At 38.7% G+C, this 24349-nt stretch overlaps 1 protein-coding gene across 7 annotated transcripts in view; it reads right to left on the bottom strand.

The window, feature by feature from the left end:
* DCAF6 (DDB1 and CUL4 associated factor 6) overlaps nt 1-24349 on the bottom strand; it is a 68682-nt gene that overhangs the window by 16077 nt on the left and 28256 nt on the right. For 5 of the 7 annotated variants that reach the window (XM_089512258.1, XM_089512259.1, XM_089512260.1 and 2 more), the window contains 5 exons: nt 17040-17207; nt 6293-6404; nt 5180-5295; nt 4191-4265; nt 2815-3133 (listed from right to left, as the gene is read on the bottom strand). In XM_089512258.1, the coding sequence (XP_089368384.1) occupies nt 2815-3133; nt 4191-4265; nt 5180-5295; nt 6293-6404; nt 17040-17207 (790 nt within the window). The remainder of the gene's footprint in view (nt 1-2814; nt 3134-4190; nt 4266-5179; nt 5296-6292; nt 6405-17039; nt 17208-24349) is intronic. The other 2 variants (XM_089512263.1, XM_089512264.1) reach the window with 1 other exon arrangement.

Genomic DNA, 24349 nt, shown 5'->3' with positions numbered 1-24349 from the left:
TACATAAAGAGCATTATGTGATAAGATTGATGGTGGTGTATACAGTCCTTCAAGAAAGTCTTTACCCTTTTGGGTGAACCAACCCAAAGGGGGCATTCTATGGCTTGGAGAGAACAGAGATGGCTGCCAAACCGTCCTTTGGGGAAGAATATGAGAGCTCTTTAGCTTGCAAATACATAAGGAAACAAAGCACATGTGTGAGCAAGAAGCTGTGTTGTCATTCTCAATCTTTGTGATGACCCTCATGAGCAAAAGAAACAGGCGAAGGGCATGTAGCAGAGGAACATCCCATGAGAAAAGTAACATGTCTCTGAGAGAGCCCAGCTTTGACAGCCCCAGTTGCAGAATCAAGCTCACAGGGTGTTTGCCAGGGACACAAAGAGATCTATTTTGAGTGTCCCCCTATGATAAAAGAGGTGGCAGAGGACTGGATCCTTCTTCCACTCTTGGGAGGGTGAGGTCATTCTGAATCAAAGCGATCTCTGGAATGCACAAAGCACTTTCCACACTGCAAGGAATCTGAGAACCCTGATATGACACAACTTGTTGGCATTGGTCCAGCAGCCTGTGACCATCAAGTCTAGGGCATGAGCACCCCAACCTAAACATAGATGAATCTCTAGTGAGGACCAGAGAAGGCATAGGGTAGGTGAAAGGTCTGCCTGACATGGTGGAGATCGGTCCACCAGTGGAGAGTGCAAAGAACCCAGTGAAATACCAAGAGGAACCTGCTTGGAAAGGACTGAAGTGATCCAGCAACCACTTCTGAGTCAAACAGTAATCACAATATGGTTACCAACCATAATGGTATAGGTGACACAAATAAGTTGGGTGTCAGATCCAGTAATAAGGTGAAGAATGCAAATAGTCCCCTTTAATTTCTGTCCAGAATTCAGCTACACACATTATTACATCCGCCCACTGCTCCAATCAAATCTCTCCTTTGTTGTCATCCCTTCACTGGCTCCCCCTCCCTTTCCGTATTCAGTATAAGTTCCTGTTGTTGACTTTTAAAGCCCTCCATGGGCTGGCCACTCCTTATTTATCAGACCTTCTTTCTCCTCACCTTCCCGCTCGGGCCCTCCGTTCTGGTAGTCAAGGTCTGATGTCTCGGCTCAGGATTTCCTCTACCCATCCTGGATTCGTCCCTTTTTACTTGCTGCCCCTCACTCCTGGAACCTCCTTCCCCCACGAGCACAGGTCATCACTTCTTTAACTAGTTTCAAAACTGAGTTGAAGACCATTCTGTTCAGAGAAGCATTCCCAGGCATTGCATGACTATTATTTGCTATTTGACATTTTTAATTTGTTGACTGTTTTGTTGAACACTTTCCTATATTGTTATGTATTATTTATATGTATTATGCTACTATTTCTTAGACTGTATACCATGGGCAAGTTTACTTGTATCTATTTTATTGTTTGTATGTAGTAATCTACAGCGCTATATAAATAAAGCATAATAATAATAATGACAATATTTCAGGTTCCTATAACAGGGAGAAAAGGGAGAATGACAGTATTGAGATAGGAATCCTACCAGGACTAAGATCAGCTCCAGAATTAAGACAAGACAGGAGCCAAGGTTCCCTGCCAAATTTGATGTGTTCCAACATCTCAGGAACTCATGCTCTTGGAGGAGAATCCAGGGCTTGTGGCAACTATGAGATTTTCAACAATTTCTCACTCTGAAAAGTAACCGTCAACTTGGACCTTGGTGGACTGCACATCCAGATCACTAGTAGTTCTTTCAAAGATTGGGCTTGGGGAAGTGAGGATACAAGACAGGGCTGGGTAGGCCTCCTGAGTGGAAGGACCTGATATAACTGAAGCTTGAGAGGATTTCAGAGTCTTGTCCTCCTCTTCCTCCTTAGGTGCTGTTGAAGTCAAAGAGGATGAATGTTCCTTTTTTTGCAGTTGTTTCTCTAGGGATTTCTATCGGGTAAGCACAATGTCCCTAGGTTTTCTGAGCCCTGGAAGAGAGCTTGGGAGCCTCCTTCAGTGTTGGAACTGACAGCCCTGATTATTCTCCATGGAGGTTTTAAGAAGGGCAGGAGTCTAACTCATTGAGTGATACAGCTATCAGTCCATAGCCAGAAATGGGAGGGAGCAGATAGCCTCTGAATCAATATGAAGAGGCTTATTCTTGGCCACAAGAACTGCTCTCTGGAGGACTCTTCTTCACTGTGGAGCTTTAAGAAAGGAAGCTCTGTTACACCTTGCTTGCTGTGTAAAGGTCTAGTAAATTGGACATGTATGATGCTCACACAAGCAGAGGAGACAATACATGTGATCATCAGAAAACAGGATCTTCACCCCATATTGGACACTTCTTGAAGAAACAAACAAACAGCTTCATTTATATACTGCTTCATACTGAACTAGCACTATCTAAGCAGTTTACAACTTTAAGCTAATTGCCCCCAACAAGCTGGATTCTCATTTTAGCTACTTCAGAAGGATGCAAGCCTGAGTCAGGCTTGAACCCTGACTAGTACTGAACTCACAACCTTATGCTTTTCACTGAGTGGCTGCAGTACAGGCATTTAATCACTGCGCCACTAGAAGAAAGCATAATGCCCCAGAGAACGAAAAGATGAATTGAGAAAAACAAAAATGATGACACTCCCCAACAAACCTACCATGATTGTGAAAAAGAACTGGGTTCTCTGTGGGAATGCATGGCTTATATGTATGCGGATAAGGGGGCAGGGTTACCACCAAAATGCAGCTCTAGAAACTTCTCAAGATCTTTGTGCAGGTACAGAACAGCCCACATGTGTGTTAGGATGTTTGAATGAAAACATTACTAACCTATGCCCTACTCCTCCACGAAATCGTGCACCAGGTATCAGGACAGGGTCATCATCACTATCATCAGTTTCTTGGAAAGCAGAGCTTCTTGTAGATGATTCTTCATGAGAAGCAAGTCCTGAAGAATCTGGTTGGGACTGAGGCTCATTATTTGTATTATTTGGGTTGGCAGTGGACTCTGTACTTTGCTGACTCAAGTTTTCTTGTTCTTCCATATCTTTGCTTGACAAACCTTCCCCTGGAATTTGGGAGGTTATGTCAAGATGAGGACAATTTCCTTCTTCAATACTACTTTCAGGTTGGTCAGACAAATCAATATCTGATAAAACAAATAATGACATTAAGTCAATCAATAACAAAGCATTTTGCATATGCCTGGAAATGCTATTAAAACTTTGTAAGTTTATCAGCCTTGATGGGGTTACATTCCCCCTGAAATTTCAGGTTTGCAGCTTGAGTGTACTCTTGGATTCAGATCTGAGCCTGGATACCCAGGTTTTGGCGGTGACAAGGAGCACATTTGCACAGTTAACATTAGCACACCCATTCCTTGAGAAGTCGGATATGGCTACAAAGGCACATGCCTGAATTATATCCCATTTGGACTACTGTAATGTGCTCTATGTGGGGCTGCCTTTAAAAACTGTTCAGAAAATTCAACAGATCCAAAATCTGCGGTTAGGCTGTTGACTGGGGCTGGCTACAGAGATGACTTTTCTGCTGCAACAGTGGCATTGGCTACAAATCTGTTTCTGGGCAGAATTCAAAGTGTTGGTTTTGACTGTTAAAGCCCTAAATGGCTTGGGCCCAGACTATGTGAAGGATCATAACTCCCTGCAGTTTGAGTGTTAAGATCAGCAAGGAAAGGCTTTCTCTCAGTCCCACCACCTTCGCAGGGACAGTTGACGAGGACTTTGGGAAAAAGCCTTTTCTGTGGCTGCTCCCAGACTGTGGAACTCCCTTCTTTCTTATCACTGGCAGGTGAACACATTCTTATGTAGACAGGCTTTTGTGTGTGAATTTTACTTACGTAGTGTGTGTGTAGCTGGTGTACTTTTAATGCTTTAATGTTTTTTACTTTTTAAAAAATGGTTTTAACTATGCTGTGCTATTAATTATATTATTATTATTATTATTATTATTATTATTATTATTACATTTTGTATATATATATATTTATTATTATTTAATTATTTTTAACTTTTGTAATTAATGTTTTAATTGCATCCATTTTACATTATTGTAAGCTTCCATGAATAAATACCCCCCCCCCCCCCACACACACACTTGACTAAACCTTGCCAAAATACTCTAGGATAGGGTTGCTTTAAGTCAGAATTCACTTGAAGGCACTTAACAATGATTATTTTACATACCAGAATGTGGTGTTATGTTTTCATGTGCAGATGGCAATTCTTCATCATTTTCCTCTTGGGATTCTTCAGGGATTCCTAAAATTCCAAATTTAAAGTATTATAGAAATACTGAAGGTGGGAACTCGCTATGTTTAGAGCTTTCTAACATATAGCTCACTAGGCTTTAGAAAGAACTAAATCTGGCATATTTTAAGAACATTGCAAGGGAAAAAATGCATCACAGTTATTTTCAATCTATTAATGAGGGACAATTTCCATGCACTATAGAAAATAGAAAAAGAAAGTTGCTTTCTTCCAAAAGCTTTTTATTTGTAATTCCAACAATGCATTGTAACTATATTAGCATAGCATGGTTTGTGAATGTGTGTTAATTGAGTTCAGTTGTAAAAATAGATGTGAAATAGGAAACAATAAAACCAAACACCCACAAAATTATTTACAAAATCTAACAATTCTATTATCTTATGATTAACTTCCCAGCAGAAAAAGATGTACTGTTTTTGTACAATTACATCATTTTGTTCTTTTAACATATATCATAAATCTTGAGAACTTTAACTGGTTTCTTTTAAAGAGATTAATGTAAGATTTATTTTTATAATTAAGTGCTAGTTTTTTAGCCATGGTCTGGATTTACAACAGGATACTAAAGCCTTAAAACTTTATTGAACAGCAATTCCACATGGCACCTATATTTGCAACTAAGAATAATTTCAAAAGAAGTCTGTGCTATACGAAAAACAACGTTAACAATATCACACTGGTTTAGCAGAAGCGTCCTATGTAATCCTAAATAAATCTATGTTTCCAACCTCAACATTTATGCTTATTTCCTGCACTGTGAACTAAAAAAAAGGATGCTATCTTATTGAGTTGAAAATGTTTATCTTAAACATGTTATGGGAATAAATGCTTTGGAGAACAATGAGAACAGATATAAAAAGGTAAGAGGTAAATCTAACTACAATAGCAATAAATTAACATCTTACTTGATTCTTCACTCTCAGGTGTTGGTGCCTCAGAACTCTGGGTTCTTAGGGCTTCTTCCTGTCCTTCAGTTTTATTGTGATTTCCACTTCCTCTGGAACTTGAAGCTGTGCTGCTCCTGATACAGAAACAGGCAACAGATAAATGCATTTAGTTTAGATAATTTTATCCTGCTGTTCAAAATTGTTCCTAAATCAGTGTACAAAGTGCAGTTAAAAAGCTAACTATGCAACTTACAATAATGTGAATACAAAAACAAAATTAAAATCAGCAGATAAAGAAGAATAAAAGATAAACAGGATTTAAAAGTTACAATTATAATACCTGTGGGGATATCACCTGAGGGACATCAGCTTAAATGTTGTCAGATTTGGAGTCAAGCAAGATTCCAGGAGACAACATTTCATAGATAAGTTCCACCACAAAGAAAGCCCCTTCTCAATTTCCCCAGCTATCATATCACTGACAGAGAGGACATCTTTAGGAGGTTCCTTGGATATTATCCCAGTAAAAAAGGCAGATTGATATGGAAATAGGAAATCCTTAGAGTGATGCATTCCAAAATGTGAAGGATGTTAACAGCAAACAAAAGGGCTATGAATACAGCCTATACCAGGAAATGCATTTAGCTAGATGTACACCCACTGAACACAGTGGGTTTTTACTTTTGAACAAACTTGCATAAGATTGCAGTTATTTGTTATCCCAACAAACCAATGTAAGTATTTAAATTTGATTAGTAGTTCTATGTAATCTGTCCATTATGTAATTCTTTGCTTAATACTGTTTTGCTATATTTTCTGTCTATACAATAATATTAAAAAGTGTTTATTTGTAAGTCCTAGGAAACATTTCAGAGGATGAGTTACATGTTTGAAAATTAATTAGCCAGTGAATACATAAAATTCAAATTGAAGGCATTTTTACATTTTAACACAATCTTTCCCATTTTTTAAAAAAATTCTTGTGCATAGGTCACATCTATTTTCTACAGTTTCTAAAAACTAAGCCATGTCACTACTATGTATAAAGCAGCAAATTATATGGAAGCTATTAAAATCTAAATTTGTTACAATTTAAGACACAGTTTACATAAGAAAAAAGTTTGCTTATACCATTCATCGGTGAAGTCCAATTTTATTGTGCTTGTAGTTGTCCCTTCTGTACTGTAATGTAAACTTAAAACAGGTTCACCAGTTCCAGGCCTTGGACTTGCCTTTTCATCATCTGAAAGCCAAGAGTTGTTGAACATGAACACATAATCACATTATGTAGACAGACTATCAGTGTGAAAGGAATTATATTTATCCTAGCAACAGTTTCATTGAAAGTACAGCTCTTGCACTAACAGTCTGTTCAGAAATAGCCTGCACAAAGTTAAGTGCTTACATGTTGGGTATAATCGCTATGTACTTCCTTGGTACATACAATATAGCAAAAAAGAAAAGGAGTGGTATGAAAATGAAGTGTTAGAAACAAATATAACATTTCAATGGAATCAAATGGATGCCATCTGTAGGACCTTGGTTTATATTCTTGTACCTCTACATTCTATTATTTGAATAGCACAAAACAGGTGTGCTTTCAGTAACTGCATTTAATTTTTTTTCAAAAGTGAGTGCTGAATATATTCTGAAGACAATGATCTCAGTTACTGTTCTAAATATTTTTAACTACTTCACCTCCTTTGAGGACTTCTGGCAAGTAGATAAGTGCAGTTTCTTGCATTTCAAAGAACAAAACAATTGAATTAAATCACATTAAGTGTAGATGCTTTTGTGGTAGGTTCCATGCAAGAGATTATCTAAAGAAGTGTCTCTCAAACTATCTGATATGGGGGGACTAGCAATTTCCACTGACTGTGCCAGAGCCCTGTACCATATTTCTGTCCATTAGCTACAGGTTCTTTTTCCTTGCATGGAAACTCACCAGAGACTGGCAGCCAATGGCACAGGGATCACCACTGGTCCACGGAACATCACACTAAATAATACCAATCTAGGATACATAGTTTTGGCCAGTCACCTCTGATCTCTGTCCAAGGTAACCCACTTGCAAAGATGTCTACATCTACATCTACATCTGTATGAACCAGACCAAAGAAACTAGCAACTTGTAGTGCAGTGATGGTGAACATTTTAGAGGCCAAGTGGCCAAACTGCAACCCAAAATCCACTTATTAATTTCAAAGTGCCATGTCCCTCTGGCTTTCTAGTAACAAACTCTGGCAAACTCTGTGCTGGGGCAATGGCACATGTGCCCACAGAGAAGGCACACGTGCCATAGGTTCGCCATCACTGTTGTAGTGGATAACAGGTCTGCATTTTACAAGACTAATCTTACACCACATATGTAATGAGAGGCATATACTTAAAACTGATCTTCTGTCCTAGGGGCTCCTATTAGCTTCCACAATTCAACAAACTGACACAAGACACTTCTACAACATATCAGAATTCTATGTCTGCATAATCTGGAAGAGAACAAATACACTTTCAAATAGTTAGTTACTTATTCAGTGGTACTTGTAGTTAGAAAACTGAAAATTCCTTTTTGAAAGTCAGATTAGAAAACAGTTCTGGAACTTGTTTGCATTACTTATAAGAGACATAAATGCCATAAATAAATGAATCAAAAAGTAAGAAAAGCAATAAGAAAATAAATAAATAAATAAATAAATAAATAATCTATAAAGTAATTTATACTTTACAAAAAGATATTCAAAGGACTCTTTCCCCACATGTACCTGCCTGTACATAAAAATCTTCATTGGAGGCTTCTGACTGGAAATACCAGCATTCTGAAGTGAGGCATACGGCAACTATGGTAAGGACCTTTACAGTTGCAGTGATTCTACTCTGGATGGGAGACATCAGCCAAACAAATACCTTTTCATTTTTCAAGGCCTCTAAAAAGATCAATTGTTTCAGCTAGCTTCCTGGTGCTGTTTCTACTATGATTTTGTTTTCATTTTTATTGTTGATGTTGTTTTAGTAGATTCTTTAAATTGCTAATTCAGCTCTACTTGCCACCTTCAGTGTTTTATTAAAGGTAAGGATTATAACTTATATGAACAGAACAGCCCACATATTATTAGATAAATTTTAAAATAACAGGCAAACCAGAAAAAACAATTCGTGGAATTGATTAAAATGGAGAAAGGAAGGGTTTCTTATCAAATAGGAAAGGGAATCAAGATAGAAATGGAGATCCTATGGACCCTGATGTTTATACCATTCCTCACTATCCCAAATGCAAGCCCATCTTCTGATTAACTGTTATGTAAGTATTTACTACCTGAATCAGTTACAATTTTGCAGCTAGGTACCAGTTTGTGAATCAAATGGTTCTATCTCACCATTCTTGTTTCCAGGTCAAACTTGGTGGACCTATCCTGCCTTCCCAATAATCATTCTTTATCCTGCTCGTCCCCTGCTTTTGGCATCTCAGTTCTGTCAGGATATGTAGAAAGTTGTACACTGGAGTTACAATTCAGCTCCCTGATAATGTGTACCCAGAGACTCTGGCTGGCACAAACAAGACAGTGAAGGATCTTGCTCCTATCTTCTTCTTCTGTTCCAATTAGGGTTTGTAAAGAAGCAGTCCTGTTATGCAGGCAAACACATAAAGCACAAGAAAACATCCAGGAGTGGAATGGATTTTTTACTGCAGGCTTCTTGGGAGAAGAGTGGTTTTCTGTGGGGATTGCTTGACAGGTACACTACTTAAGTGCGCTTAAGAATATATTACGATGGCATATTTCAGGTGTTTTTATAGTGATATAATCTAAATTGTAGAAGTAGGATTAGTGGGTTTTAGAACATTCAATGGAAAGTGAGTGGTACAAGCTATTTAACTAAGTGCAGTGGAATATTGGGCCCTCTGAACATAACTGTTGCTCATCTGGCAAGAAAGCCTGTGAGAGAATAGAGGGCAGAACCAGAGTTTGGGGGAAGCTGCAGTGTGGGAGTTGTTAGAGAAGTCAACGGAAGAAGATAACTGAAGACTGGATGAACCAGCTGGAGATCAGAAACGCTACCCAGACACTAACATCATTCAAGGCTGAACTGAGAAAGAAATGCAGAAGAAGAAAACTCCTGTAGCAGTTTTTGTACATAACAAAAACTTGAGTATGAATCAGTGACTGAAGTCTAAAGAATTGGTTGCCTCTCTCTCAGATAAAATTTTTTAGAAACAAGTCAAGGAGCTGTGATATTCCAGGGCACTGTATATTCTGCCAGAGTACAGAAATGAATATCCAGTGTTAGAACACTGTGCTTTGACTGGGGTCAAATTGGATAGACAAAGTGGCCTATGGTGAAATAGGGAATGGAAGATGTTGTTAATTGCTGTTCAGTCGGCTTCAGTTTATGGTGATGCTATGAATGAGAGACTCTAAGACAACATGTTATTAACAGCCCTGCTCATAATAATAATAATAAGCTTTATTTGTATACCGCTTTTCCGTGGACGATCAAAGCAGTTTCCAATATCAGATTAACAATACATAACACATCATGACTCTGCTTCTCTCCCCTCAAGATGGTGGTCGGGGGGAGGGCTCTTCTTCTTGGCAGGCAGAGGACTGTTGTTTCTTGCCTGCTTCTCTCCCCTCAAGATGGTGGTCGGGAGGCCTGTTGTTTCTTGCCTGCTTCTCTTCCCTCATGTTTTGCAACTAAGGGATTTAGCTCTCTTGACTGAGTTTATTTACCTGTAATGAGGTTGTTCTCTTTTCCTACTGCCTTCCACCTTGCTAAGTATTATCATCTTTTTGAATGAGTCATGTCATTTCATGATAGTGCCAAAGTATGATAGCCTCAGTTTAGCCATTTTGTCTTCTAGGGAGAATTCAACCTTGATTTGTTATCGAACCCATTCATTTGTCTTTTTGGCAGCCCACTGTATCTGTAGAACTCTTCTCCAGCACCACACTTCAAATGAATTGATTCTCTTCCTGTCAGCTTTTTGCACGGTCCATCTTTCACAACTATACATAGAAACTGGAAATGCTATAGCATGGACAATTCTGACTTTGGTGTTCAATAATATATCTTTTACACTGGAGGATCTGATCTAGTTCCTTCACAGCTGCTCTTCCAAGTTCTAGTCTTCTTCTGATTTCTCAACTATAGTCTCCATTTTGATTTATGATTGAGCGAAGGCATAAACAATCTTCAACTATTTTGATGTCTTTATTATCTCCTTTAAAGGTACGTAACCAACTGTGGCCATCATTTTTTAAATGTCCAATTGCATTCCTGCTTTTTGCACTTTCTTCCTTGACTTTCAACAGTATTCCAAGTCTTTGCTATTTTCTGCAAGTTGTCTGCATTTTCTTAAATTAGTGGTGTTCCTTTCTCTATTTTTCACTCTCCTTCCTATATATTTTTAAACATACTAATGAAACAGGTACAGTAATACAAAATGTTCCCTGACCCTCCTGCCTACTTTAAGCCATTCTGTTTCTCAATATTCAGTCCTGACAGTGGCTTCTTGTCCTGAGTATATTGGATTGTTGCATTAAGACAATCAAGTGTTGTGCCACTCCCACTTATTTTAGAATAATTTCTAATTTTTCATGATCTAGGGAATGGAATTAAGACTCTCTTAACAATCTCTTAAAAGACAGTTAAATTGACACTGGTGTTAGTAAACAGTATTTTAAGAAATAAAAGTAATTAAATGTCCACTCTGGGTCCACTCTACGCTAAATTAGAGTGGACCCAGAGTGGACATTTAATCTGTTTACCCCACATCTATGTTAGCTACCAAGGGCCAAGATAGGGTTAGTTATGTAGTGGAAACAAAATGAAAGAGAAGTATAGCTACTGTGGCAAGTAGTGGATACTGAAAGATTAGGCCAAGTTGATGCCTGATTTAAATTAAAGGCAATTTTCATAGCAAGATGATAGGGGTGCATCATTTAAGAGTCAGGGCCCCCAAATGTTGGTTGGTGGAGGGGAGATTCTTATGAGAAGCTAAACAAAGTTATATAGAATCATAGAATTGGAAGAGACCACAAGGGCCATCCAGTCCAACCCCCTGTCATGAAAGAACTCACAATCAAAGCACTCCCAACAAACAGCCATCCTGCCTATTTAAAGCCCTCCAAAAAAAGAAGACTCCACCACACTCTGAGGTATGTTCCACTGTCAAACAACTCTTACTGTCAGGAAGTTCCTCCCAAAGTTTAGGTGGAAGCTCTTTTCCTGTAGCTTGCATCTATTGCTCCGGGTCCTGTTCTCTGGAGAGCAGAAAACAAGCTTGCTCATCCTCAATATGACACCCCTTCAAATACTTAAACAGGGCTATCGTATCATCTCTTAATTGTCTGTTCTCTAGGCTAAACATACCCAACTCCCTAAGTTTCTCCTCATAGGGCATGGTTTCCAGACCTTTCTCCATTTTGGTTGCCCTCCTCTGGACACACTCAAGCTTCTCAACATCCTGTTTGAATTATGGTCCCCAGAACTGGACACAATATTCCAGGTGAGGCCTGACCAAAGCAGAACTGAGTGGAATTATTACTTCCCTTGATTTAGAAACTATACTTTTATTGATGCAGCCTATAATCACAATGGCCTTTTTAGCTGCCGCATCACACTGTTGACCCATGTTCAACTTGTGGTCGACTAGGACTCCTTTCACATGTAGTCTTGTTAAGCCAGGTGTACCCCATCCTATATACACATACATTTCATTTTTTCTGACTAAGTGCAGTACCTTACATTTCTCCTTGTTGAAATTCATTTTGTTAGTTTTGGCCCAGCTATCTAATCTGTTAAGGTCATTTTGAATTTTGATCCTCTCCTCTGGAGTACTCCTCCTCCAAATTTGGTTTCATCTGCAAATATGATAACTAAGCCCCCAATACTGTCATCCAAGTCATTAATAAAGATGTTGAATAGCACTGGGCCCAAAACAGAATCCCATGGAACCCCACTGGTCACTTCTCTCCAAGATGAAGAGGAGCCATTGCTGAGCACCCTTTGGGTTCGGCCGATCAACCAATTATAAATCCACCTAACAGTTGCACTATCTAGCCCACATTTTACTAGCTTGTTTGTATGAATATCATAGGACACCTTGTCAAAGCCTTACTGAAATCAAGATATACGATGTACCTGTATAACAAAAAGGAATTACCTCTAGGCAAAAAGCAGAAATCAAAAAACTCACATTCAGTCATACATGTCCATGCATATTTTTCTTGTTCTCATTGTGCAACCCAATACGGCAAGCTGAGAGCCAGAGGATTCTCCAGAGCCATGTGTGATGTGATATGGAGAATATAGCTGAAAGCGTGGAAATTAACTGATCCTCCTATACATACAAGAAAATACTTTCCACATATATTCAAGGTACTTTGGATCCAAAATACCTTTAAAGCTTTGTTTTTGATAGATGGTTTATATACTGCCATTGTTTTAATCTTACAATATTAATTGATTTTTGAGTTAGTGGAAATGGAAGATATGATCAGTCTTCTATTATCTAGGATAAAAATACTGAAAGATAAATTGACACAATGGGCAAGCCTTAAGAAGACCAAAAAAGAACTGGCTCAAAATGTCTTACAATACCTCATTTTCAGGCTTGATATTTAAAGCCTAAATAGTGTTCAGGTGTGTTTAGCTGACGTTGCGAAATGCCTACAAGTTACAGGCAGAAAAGAAAAGTGAATGAATGTGTACTTCATTCAATACATCAATTCTAATTAAGAAAAAGCTTACTGTTTTATATAAGTTACATATTTAACTAGGATTACCATGCTTCCTTTCTGAAACTGGGGTATTGCACTGAAAAGGCCCTGTCCCACATTTTCACCATCCAAGCCTCCTTGGTAACTGGACATACTACAATGCAACTTGGGAAGATCTTAAATGACAGGCAGATTTATATAGAAAGAACTGGTCTTTCAGTTATTCTGGCTCCAAGCTATTTAGTGAGCCATAGGTTAAGAGCCAGTACACTAGAACTATGTCAGAAACAATCTGGAAACCATTGTCACTGATAAAGGACTAGTGAAATATGGTCAAAAAGGTAATGCCAGAAAATAATCTAATTTTATATTAATTGCAAAATACAGTTTCTGAACAATCATTTCTGTTAATTTTATGTAGAGTTTATTGGTGTAATCTAAGAGAGAACTGATTAAGCCATGGTTCACTGTAACCAAATCACTGTGTTCGCCAGACAAGACAAATTGAGACAGCAGTTAAACATAGGCAAAAGGGTTCTTGATCACTGCACTTGGCCTTCTGGAGGCAAAGCCAGGTTGAAAAGCATTCCCATCTGTGAGCCTGATCCTTTAGACTTAGAGGGAACATCCGTCTGACAGCGTATCTAAATAAAATAAATATCATCATAATCATCATTCCATCAAGATCAGCTTGTATCTATAAATGCCAGATTAATTTATCTAGTGACTAACAGAACCTCAGTCTTCTCTGGATTGAGTAGGTTACCACAGTACACACTTATGGTGCTGCTATTCCATTTTAACTGCTTTGGCTGCCTCCTGTTGCACTCTAGGATTTGTAGTTTAAGGAGGGACATTTAAAATTCTCAGCCAGAGAGCTCTTAGACCTCACTGAACTTCAAGCCTCAGAATGCAACAGAAAGCAGTCAGAGCAGCATAGCATAGCTGGCATAGCAGCACTCTAAGAGAAGTATAGCTACTAGTGCGGTAATGTGGTAAACCTTGACTTGTTAGTTAACATCCAGTCCATCACTGCATACATTTTAGAGTTTGAGACTTTTAACAGCTTTGTTGGCATTTTTAAAAAAGAAGATAGAGTTGGGTATCTTCAACACAGCAATGGGACCTAACATCCAGCTGACATCTCCCACTAGCTTCATGGGTACAAAACAGAGCTTTTATAAAAACCATAAGCCAAAGGAATAAACAGTACTTCCTTAGCAATATGTTTTGCAAGCATGCAGCCGGGCAGAATTGGAATTACTGCAGAACAGTCCCCCAAATCATACACTAGCCAAATGCTCCATGGAAGATAAGATGGCTGACTATACTGAATGTTGCTGAGAGGTCTAGCAGAACCAACAGGAACACTCTGGTCCTACTTCCTAGAGGAGATAGTCTACGAAGGTAACCAAAGTTGTTCTTCAGCACTTACTTTTCTCTCTGTATGTTGGTAATCTTGTCTTCTACTGCTCTTAAAACTGCACCCTTTTACTGACTGATTTTATCTATACCTTCTCTACCCTCTTTTCAAAGCATTAAAAACAACACTAACATTAACAGAAAATTCTCTCTCCACTAACAATGGTTCTATTTTGCTATTCTTTTTGTTGAAGAATACAGTAAGGATTTCTATATGCAGCAATATAGTAGTATTCAACTTTTTGGAAGGTACCAGATTCCACTTTACATACCACTAATTAAGAATTTCTTTTTAAATTTCTTGTAGCCCCATCCTATGTGTATGTTCCCAAAAATAAACCCCACAGGGTCTAATGAGACTTATTTTCTGGTAAGTGTACATAGGACTGCAGATGTAAATATTTTAAAATAATCTTTACATAGGTCATAGCTGAGAGGTTATTTTCAGTTTTCAGTTTTCAGTTTCCTACAAGTGGACTGTTTATGTGTTCATGTCTATTTTTCCCCAATAGGTAAAAAAATCTTTAAAGCACAATCAGCAAAATGAGGAAATTTTAAATGAATTTTCAAAGCACTGTCTCACTCTATGTAAGTCACTCTATGACTGAAGGAGCAAATAAATTCACAAAGCAAAAAAGAACAATAATAAACCTAGCTGACAAAGTTGGGTTGTATTACACCATAAAGCAATAGAACAAGCACAGTCTACATATGATATATGCGAAAGGAAAGGAGAAAGTTTAGTGATGTCACCCCACACTCACATACATTCTAACAAATGCTGCACACAAGCCTCTCACGCCTTAGTGTAGCGGAGTACATGGTCGCCACTGTACTCCAGGAACACCTAGGATTTATATACTGTTCTCAAGTCTCACTAGTATAACTATTCAAAAGCAATTTTGGGGGGCTGAACTGCATCTCCCTCCTCAAGATTCAATTCTACAGCAACTGCACATAACTCTGATACGGTCTCTCTTTTTCACTTGTAAAAAATGTATGTAACACATTGTGAGAAATATTTATTTCTGAAAGGGCTCTACTGTCTTAACAACTTGATGTCAGTCTGGACATTTGAAATACACTAACCTTGCCCATCTGCAAGCTATACTGATGAAGACTCAGTTACACAGAGAGAACTGACAACTCTGCTTCCATATTGGGAATACAATTATAAAATATTACCATTAAATCAACTCCACATACATTGTCATTACTTCCTCATTATGACATTGAACATTAAGACTACAGTATAATGGAATAAAAAACTGATTTACATTCCATTTTCAGCAACATTGTTTAGTTTATATAGTAATTGCTGCTCAGCTATACACCAGAGAGTTGTAGTATTGAAATTAATATCATATGTGAACAAATAATTCAAAATGACTCCAAAATAAGGTAACAAAGGCTGTAATCCTAAAGTTAAAGGCAAACAAGTCTCAGTGGGTTCCTTCTGAGTACACTTAGTGTTAGTACATTTCACAGCTATTTGCATATTATTCTAGAGTGTGCACAGTGGGATGTGGAGCAAGCTTTGAGTGCACACACACCTAGCTCATCATGCATAGAATCTTCAGCCTATATACATACAAGCCCAACAGTCTGGCCTAAATCCTTCTTTCCATCTTTTTTCAATAGTATACAATTCAGAATAAGTCCTATTTACATACTTTTTACAGCATTTACCTTTTTAAGACAATAAAAGCAGGAGGGAATATATAATATTTACAACCTGTGCCAAAATATGAGCCAAATATCTTTGCTTTTTGGTTCTGAGGGAAGTCTGTTGGGACTCTTCTTTTTCAAAATCATTACGAATAAGTTATTACATTTGGTGAACTCTTATTAAACCTACTTATAAGGATGATTCACAGCAGTTATTAAAATAAAAGTATACCCCACTGCCAAGCTTCCTTTTCTCACACATCAGCATTTTTAACAAACCAAATAAAGTTTATTAAGTACTGATTTATATGGAAAAAAATTGGGAGAAAGATGATTTTGTAACTTTGATCAAGACTTCCATTACCTCACAGTGGAAATGCACATGTTCTACAGTAATGTTACCTATTGTAAAGTGAGTTTTGTATCAAAGTAAAAGATAACTGGAAGCCAAGATGCAGCAGACCCATGGAATTATTTTAAAAAAAGAATGGCAAAATATTTTTAGCTTTGGGGCATCTGAGTTCCAATAAACTGAATTTCCTCTCTGCAGCACTATCACGAAGGTCCCGAAAAACAGAGATGTCCATACCATACTGTCTGACTGATGTAAAAGAGTTGCTTAAAATGCCTCATTTCAGGCAAGGTAGTTCACCTTCTCTAGCTAAAAGTACTAATATGGTGTTTGAGAAAGGCAAAGCATGAAAACCATCCCAGGAAAGGACTTAAAACCTAGTTAAACGCTGGAATTTGCTAGGTTAGTTAATTCTTATAGTGCCATCAGGCTGGATGATTGCTCCCTACAGCTGAGTATAAAGGGAGCAATCCATCTTTCTTACTGGATTTTATTCATTTGCTAACTAAACTTAACAAAAAAAAGTGTTAAGGAATGATACAGCCAAGTATTAGTTACTCTGTAACGGTGTGATGTTAAACACCACCAAATACAAAGAACAGGCAAGCAGGCAACTGCATTCACTGTTTTGTTCTTAAGGAGAAGCATCTCAGCAAACAATAGCAGCACAAACTATGTAACTACATCAGCTGCTTAATAAACCTTGACAAGCGACAACCTGTAGGCTGAGGGTCCTGTGAGGAGCCCTTAGGGGAAGACTGATCAGAGCTGGAGGACTGTTGTGCTGAACCCTCAGCTAGCTCTCGCTGTCTCTGCTGTTCAGCCTTCTTAAGCCTCAGCCGCTGCAGACCCCTACGGAGTATAGCTAACTCAGGCGCCATTAATTCTGACAGACAGGAAAAAAAGGGTGTAAAAAGAAACAGACATAGAACATAGGATAAAAAGAACTTAAAGACTAAAGTATGAGGTAACAGATACCAAAAAGAGGAATAAAAGCAGCAAAATTTCTTTTTAAACAATATTACGAATATTCAGCCTTGATATAAAATGCGGGTATTTATTATAGGAATTATGAAATTCAATATTCAAGCTTCATAGCTCCCCTAACACATAACCATTTAACCAATTAAGTTAAGAAAAATGTAAAGAAAAAAATGGTGGAACAGCAGCAGCAGCTACAATGGTATGAAATAAAAACGCATGACTCCCTGTAGATCTAATGGATGGTGCCTTCTTTTGAAATCTTTTTTTATTTGAATTGTCACACCAGTGTGATAAAAGGAGGGGGAGAGAACTGAAGCCTGGCTAGTGAAGTTCTTAAAATGATAATTGATATCCAAGTCTCAGTTTTTAATTCTAACTGAAAGATTTTCATCAAAAAAGGGGATATATGTTCCTTACTTATTCATACTAAAATATTTAGCATAAAGGGAAGGAACATATGAAATACAATTGAAACTAGGAAGCCATTTTAAGTCAAATGCTGAAATGGGAAACCTTTACTCAAGAGTTAGCTGAGGCTGCTTTCTTTTCCCCTCAAATACACAAAGAGAGATGGAGGGAGAGACAAAGTAAGAGAAGCTTCTGCTATCACTTTCTATGTAACTTATGAAAGCATGCCATTTTTTTTTCATTATAGTGTACAAAGCAAGTACTTAGGCAACTGCCATATAAGTGGCTCCATCTATGCACCCGCAGCAAAAATCCCCTACTTCCACCATTCTTCCCTTGTGAATATATTAAAGCGTTATCACTTGAAGATTATCTCGGTGGGTGGCAGGAAATAATTCCAAAAATTCTGCAGAAAATGGTTTAGATCCAATTTAACTTCCTTAGCGCAAAGCACTTCTGCTTATCCAATCTGGATTACCTATTTTTTTGCCAGCCTCCCATGTCTATAAAATATCTCTTAATTTCAGCTCTTTGTGACACATCATTCTGTTTCTGAGGGTCTCCCAAATCACAGCAGAAATATTTCAGAAATCACTAAAAACTAGGTGCACCAATTTACACAAACAAAAACACTGCCCATTAAGACAAAGCAGTGAAACAAGTAACTGTATCACAAGACATAGATGCAGGTACAATTACTTGTATCACTTGTTTTTTAAAAATAATAATAATATTCTATTTCTTGCTTTTAAAATAATGCAATATAATCTTAAAAAGCTATTCTTATACAGCTCAGAGCATAATAATGTAACCTGTTTTACTTGCAGGCACCACCTTTTGGTTTTTTGCTAAACAGATCAAACATCGCTCTTTCAGAAAATATCGATAGTGGGTAAGAAGATGAAGTAAAAACTCACATGTAGACTTTGTTCACATTGCTGATTTTTAACACAGTGGGCCCTTGGTATCTGCTGGGGTTTGGTTCCAAGACATGTAATACACACACCCATGGATAGTGAACTAATGGATGCTCAAGTCCATTATAAAAATGGCATAGTAAGATGTCCTTTATATAAAATGGCAAAATCAAGGTTTGCTTTTTGCATTTTTAAAAAATATTTTCAAGCAGTGGATGGTTGAATCCATGGATGCAGAATCCATAGATACAGAGGGATGACTGTATGCATTCAATATTAGAGAAGATTAATTGTTGTTTGAGTAATGTGGGCATGCATGTATATAGCAAATTTATTGTTTCTTAATGAAGTCTGTCTACACTGGAATTTACTGTTCTGTTATGCACCATAGTTCGAATGATCTGTTTGCTTAAAACGTGACTAAAATTGCAACTCATTTGAGTCTAATCAATGACAAGCCATTTTTAACAAATCCTATGCAAACATATTTTGAAGGGGATTAAATTGAATCACATACTTATCTTTTTAAGAAAAGACTACATACTGTTCGGAAAAGTCTGGCTGTAACAGATACAACACAGTTAATTTACTAATTATTTGGAAGGAAGGAAGGAAGGAAGGAAGGAAGGAAGGAAGGAAGGAAGGAAGGAGAGGAGGATGTTGCATTTAGCCTTCTATGACAGAGAGCTCTGGTGCCACAATAAACTGAAGTTTCCAGGATTCCCTAGCACTGAGCTAAGGCAGTTAAAGCGGTCTGAAACATGATTATTTCTGCAGTGTTTTTTTACCTATCACATTTGTGCTCTGGAAGACAAAAGCTCTTACGTGGGTAAATAAAAGTGACTTGAGTACATAGTAGCTACTTTCTCAATAGGACTTTATTAACAGTATAAATATTTCACATTTACAAATCTGATGTCCATCTGGAGCAACTCCACATTATAACTGAACAAGTTATAGTCAGAAAAGTCAGTCAGAAAAGGCTGTGATGACTGGGTATGAAAACTGATTTTATAGAAAGTTCTTTTTAAAATTTCAAGGGAAACCAATTCTTTCTTAATCCATTTGATGGAACATACTTAACAATGCCCATATATTGATTTTAAATGTCTTTTTTTTCCTTTGAAAAACTGGAGAGACTTGAAATGGAAGATCCAGGTTCAAAGAATCACTAAATCAGTTCCTAGATTTCAAGGTGATTTAAACTTTGTGGGGTTCCCCCCTCCAATGCTACATGGCATTCTGCTTTTTTAACAGAAGGGGGCAGTTTTCAAACAATTTAGGATACCATTTTGAGGTGGGGGGTGTTGTGTAAAGCAGTAGTCCACAAAATTAATTGGACTGGTACAAGCCATTTACCTTAGTTTGGGATACAGTGCTTTTCAATCTAAACAAATAATACCTATACTCAGACTGAGAGAGGCAGTAAGAGGGAACTTGTACATTTGCAAAAATGGAAAGAAAACACATGCTGTTTAACAGCCAGGACTGGATTAACCATTTGGACAAGCATATGATGGCTTTGGTCACTGTCAAACATTCCTTCCTCCCACTTTGTTGCTTGTCCATAAATGAATTGTCTTAACCTGTAGAACAGTAGTCACCAAATAAACTTACTCAGATGTAAAAATGCTAGCAGTGGATGAAATGCATTTGAGATATGCAGGGACTCTGGAACATAATTCTTAGTAGAATTTTCAGGCATCATGGCCCAGTTTTTCACCTCCAATAATGTATTGAGTGTTTCTCATGGAAATGCCATTTGCTGTGACTCGCTGACATGTGGTGTGCATCCAAACACACAAAGGATACCACCACATCAAATGTGAATTGGATCTTAAGACGGTTTCAAATTTCATTCCTACAACCAAGCAACTAAAGAACTTCACTACATAAATCTGAAATTATATTGATCCAAGGTATTTTTTCTATAAAATGTGTAGGATTTTTTTCAAACACATTTACAGTTTCCCCTTTCTAGAGGTTTAAAATTTAAAAGCAATTTTTCTGTATCATCATCCTTCAGTGTTGAAATTGGCTCACAACAACTTCACACAATTTACAATCAACACTGTCTTGAAATCAGTCAAACAATGAGTAACAGTATAAAACAAAAGTGTACAGAACTAAACTATTACTCTTTCCTATAAATCCTGTGGGTTGTACCTTATATCCTGAAGCTATTACATTAGCTGAAGTCTCCGCTCTTTCCCATCCTCTATTATTGTGCATTCCTGCCTAATAGATACTTTTGTTACCATTCACTCTTTCCATTTAAATCACACATGTCTTGATTCAACTGAAAAATGTTGAGAGGTTAAGAGAAACCTAAGCATGTTCTGCAACACATTCCATACACATGCCAGTCTAGTTCTAAAGGGGAATAACTCTACAGTGAGCTTCTATTTCTGATAACTGAGAATCTGTGTTCACTATTGCTAAAGCACACTGAAGTCCAAGTACTAATAAGGTGACACATATATGTGAGTAGAGAAGCTTGGTACCACTAAGTCTTGGAAAATGAAGTAGAAAAGGTGCAAGGAGAAACAGCGTTTCTTTTTTTCTTTTTCTTTTCTTTTTATTGTTTTAAACGTTATGCAAAGGCTGCATAAACCAAGAGGAGACAGGAACTTAAGAATATGATTAATGGAAACTTGGTGCCAGTCCACATGAATTCACTGAGAAGAGAGAGGAAGCACCTCCATTCATAGCAATATGTCTTCCTGGTTGATCAATTATGTGCAGAGTGAAAGATGGAAAACGCCTCTGGGGAAATATCCTCCAAGCCGTGAAACACAGTGCAATCCAGGTTTCAAAACTGACTATTGGCTTGGGTGAGGAGCTAGTGAGAAAATGGGAGTCTGCAAAAGCAATGAGACAGGTGCAGGAATGTGGTGTATGTTCATCATCAAGGCCATCAACTCTAGAATGACATGCACATCTTTCACTTACATGATCCAAGCACAATGCATGCAGATAACTGTCTCTACAATCTGTTACTGAATTTCAACCTGGGAGAAAATGAGACAGGAACTGAAAAGGGGAATATCACTGAGAGGATGAGGAAGACAATCAAAGATGGGAGTTTGAGACTAATTGTTTTTTCTTATGAAAAGTACAGTCCGCCCTTGCCTTATGTGGGAGATCCCTTCCGCTGCCCCCCCCCCCCCCCGCATAAGGCAAAAAGTGTGTATGCTCAAGCCCCATTACATATAATGGGGCTCGTGTACGCTGTGTAAGCTGGAAGCCGCCTATAACGAGCCCACGTATGGCGTGGGCTCACTGTACAGTAGTTATCAGAGGATTGGGAATATCTGGAAAAATCCTGTAAATATTGTTTTACAGATGGAGAATGCTTGGCTGAAGCAGAAGGAGACTGACAAACTCAAGTAGACATTTGCGTGTGCTGATATGACTGGTGGAGACCATATTTCTTGGCAGTGGTCCTCATTTTTTGAGTATGCTCTTATTTCTCATTTGTGGAGGCATGAAAAAGGCCCCCTTCAGTGAATGGAAGGTCGTCAATGATGGCTCTAGTTTCAGCAGACACATAAAGAAGGATGCCAGATGTGACACCTTAAAAACAATCACTGCAGCAAAAAGATTTCAGCTGCATGCTGATCTGTAATGATTTGCTGAGCACACAAAGTGCAATATTCAAGGTAGAAAGCAGAAGCAGCCTTCTTATCCTCCTCAGGCAGCCTTCCAAGAGGTGCCCATAGATATTATTGTTATGCCCCCATACAAGTGTGATAGTTAGTGATGTGAAGTGAGAGCACTGCAGTACTATAGGTTTTACAACCCATGGATCAAACTTGTGCTCTTCTTTGTCTCCAGGTGAGGTAGTGTGACTTACATGATGGTTCAGAAGTGGCTGCCTCCACAATGACTAAGTCTGGCAATTGGTGTTTGAAAGGAATGGCACAATTGAAATCTTGGGAGCGATACAGGTTGTCAATATGGTGTTATGTTGGTTCAATAAATAAAGCAGGCAGAAATGGAACAGTGGCTGGAGAGTGAGCACTGGTGTCAAGACAATGAAAAATTGGATCAGGAGTTGTGGTAGGAGACTGCTAAATATCTAGTTCCAAAGCCTTAGCCATTTTTAGCACCTGGTCAGACTATGAACGAACACGGTCCAGTGGAGATGGTGCGTTGGCCACTGTCAGGTTGGGTGACTGATTTGGTGGAGGAGGAGGAGGAAACAAAGAGTTGGAATCTTCTGAGCCACAGCTTGAAGAAAGAGACGAGGGGAGTGACTACTCATTAATATAGTAGAAGAAAGGAGAGTTGCAGAAGGAAGACAGTGCTGTGGAGTCCTTTCTCTCAAAACAGATGCTGATGGAACAATCTGTGGTTGCAAAAGGGGAAGAGGGGGAGGAGATGGAGCCAGAGGCCTCATATCCACTGATCTAGTGGAAGCTGGTTGATCTAGAAGAGATGGCTCACCAGATGGGAGGAGATGGAGGTGGATGCAGAAGAGATACAATGGTAGGGCTCTTTTGACCACTGGGCCTTGAAATTCAGCAGATGCATAACAACAGATCTGGGTGATGGTAGATATGGGTAATAAAGCATGCACCAGCTCCTATCATCATACAGGTGGTAACTGTCACAACCCAGTGGAGGATGCACCCAATAGTCATCACAATACTACTCCCATTGGTGGAGGTGGGGAGGATGAAGAGGAGGAGGAGCGTCTGACAAGAGATAGTTTTTGCAGGATACTAGGTGAGTGCTGAATTGGCAATGGAGTGGTACATTAGCTTCTTACTGAGGTGCATATGGAAGATTGGTCGAGCACTTCACCCTCTGAATGCAACTCCCAACACTGGACATCTGTTGGGTTAGACTCCAGGAGAAGAAAGTCTTCTTCCAAGTGTTCTAGAATAGGAACAGGAGAACCAGGCAGAGACAAGCCCAAACACACATTGTCAGGGGTAAAAGCAACTGGAAGAATTGAAACAGACAGTAGTCAGACTGATGGTATTAGACATTCTTAGTACAGTGGACCCCCAGTGGTTACCAAAATTAGTTTATGCTCCTGTCCCATTGTATACAGTTGGGTGGTAAGATGGTGTTCCTTATATAAAATGGAAAAATCAAGGTTTGTTTTTGGAATATTTTTTGTTGTGGAATATTTTCAAACCACGGATGGTTGAATCTATGAATGCGGAATTTGTAGACACAGAGGGCCAAGATATTCAGACAAGCCCTGGATATCTTGTGATGAGACATTGGCGGGATACATACCGCCATATAGTACGTATTGTATACGTACTAGGGTTAGGAAGGGGCGGTGCTTCCGCACCCCCCTAACCCTAGTACGTATACAATACGTACAAGATGGCGGCGCCCCTTCCACATGGGTGCCGCCATCTTTACGTACTGGACGCATAGCGTCCAGACGTGTCGCGGCGCCTATGACGTCGCGAGTCCGCGCCAGGCGCCTCGCGACATCATAGAGGCGCCGCAAGAAGAAGCTCTGAAATGGAGCTTCTTTTTTGCTCCGCGCGGGAGCCGCTCTGTTTGACTGCTGCAGCTCCCGCGCGGAGCAAGCGGCGGCGGCGGGGAAGCGCCGCAAAGCGGCGGTTTGTATCCCGCCATAGGGTTGTTTAAAGGAATATACAATTCCTTGGATTTCTTCTTACGAATTGAAGAATCATGAGCAGTAGGGATTTAAGATGGAGCCTGCATGAATTTACACGGCACTGATGAA

The sequence above is a fragment of the Sceloporus occidentalis genome, unplaced genomic scaffold (genome assembly GCF_023333645.1).
Source record: "Sceloporus occidentalis isolate IW3139 unplaced genomic scaffold, rSceOcc1.0.p SCAF_2, whole genome shotgun sequence".
In the NCBI taxonomy this organism is placed as follows: domain Eukaryota; kingdom Metazoa; phylum Chordata; class Lepidosauria; order Squamata; family Phrynosomatidae; genus Sceloporus; species Sceloporus occidentalis.
Note: the sequence above shows the minus strand (reverse complement) of the source record. Positions and strands in the feature narration are given on the sequence as shown.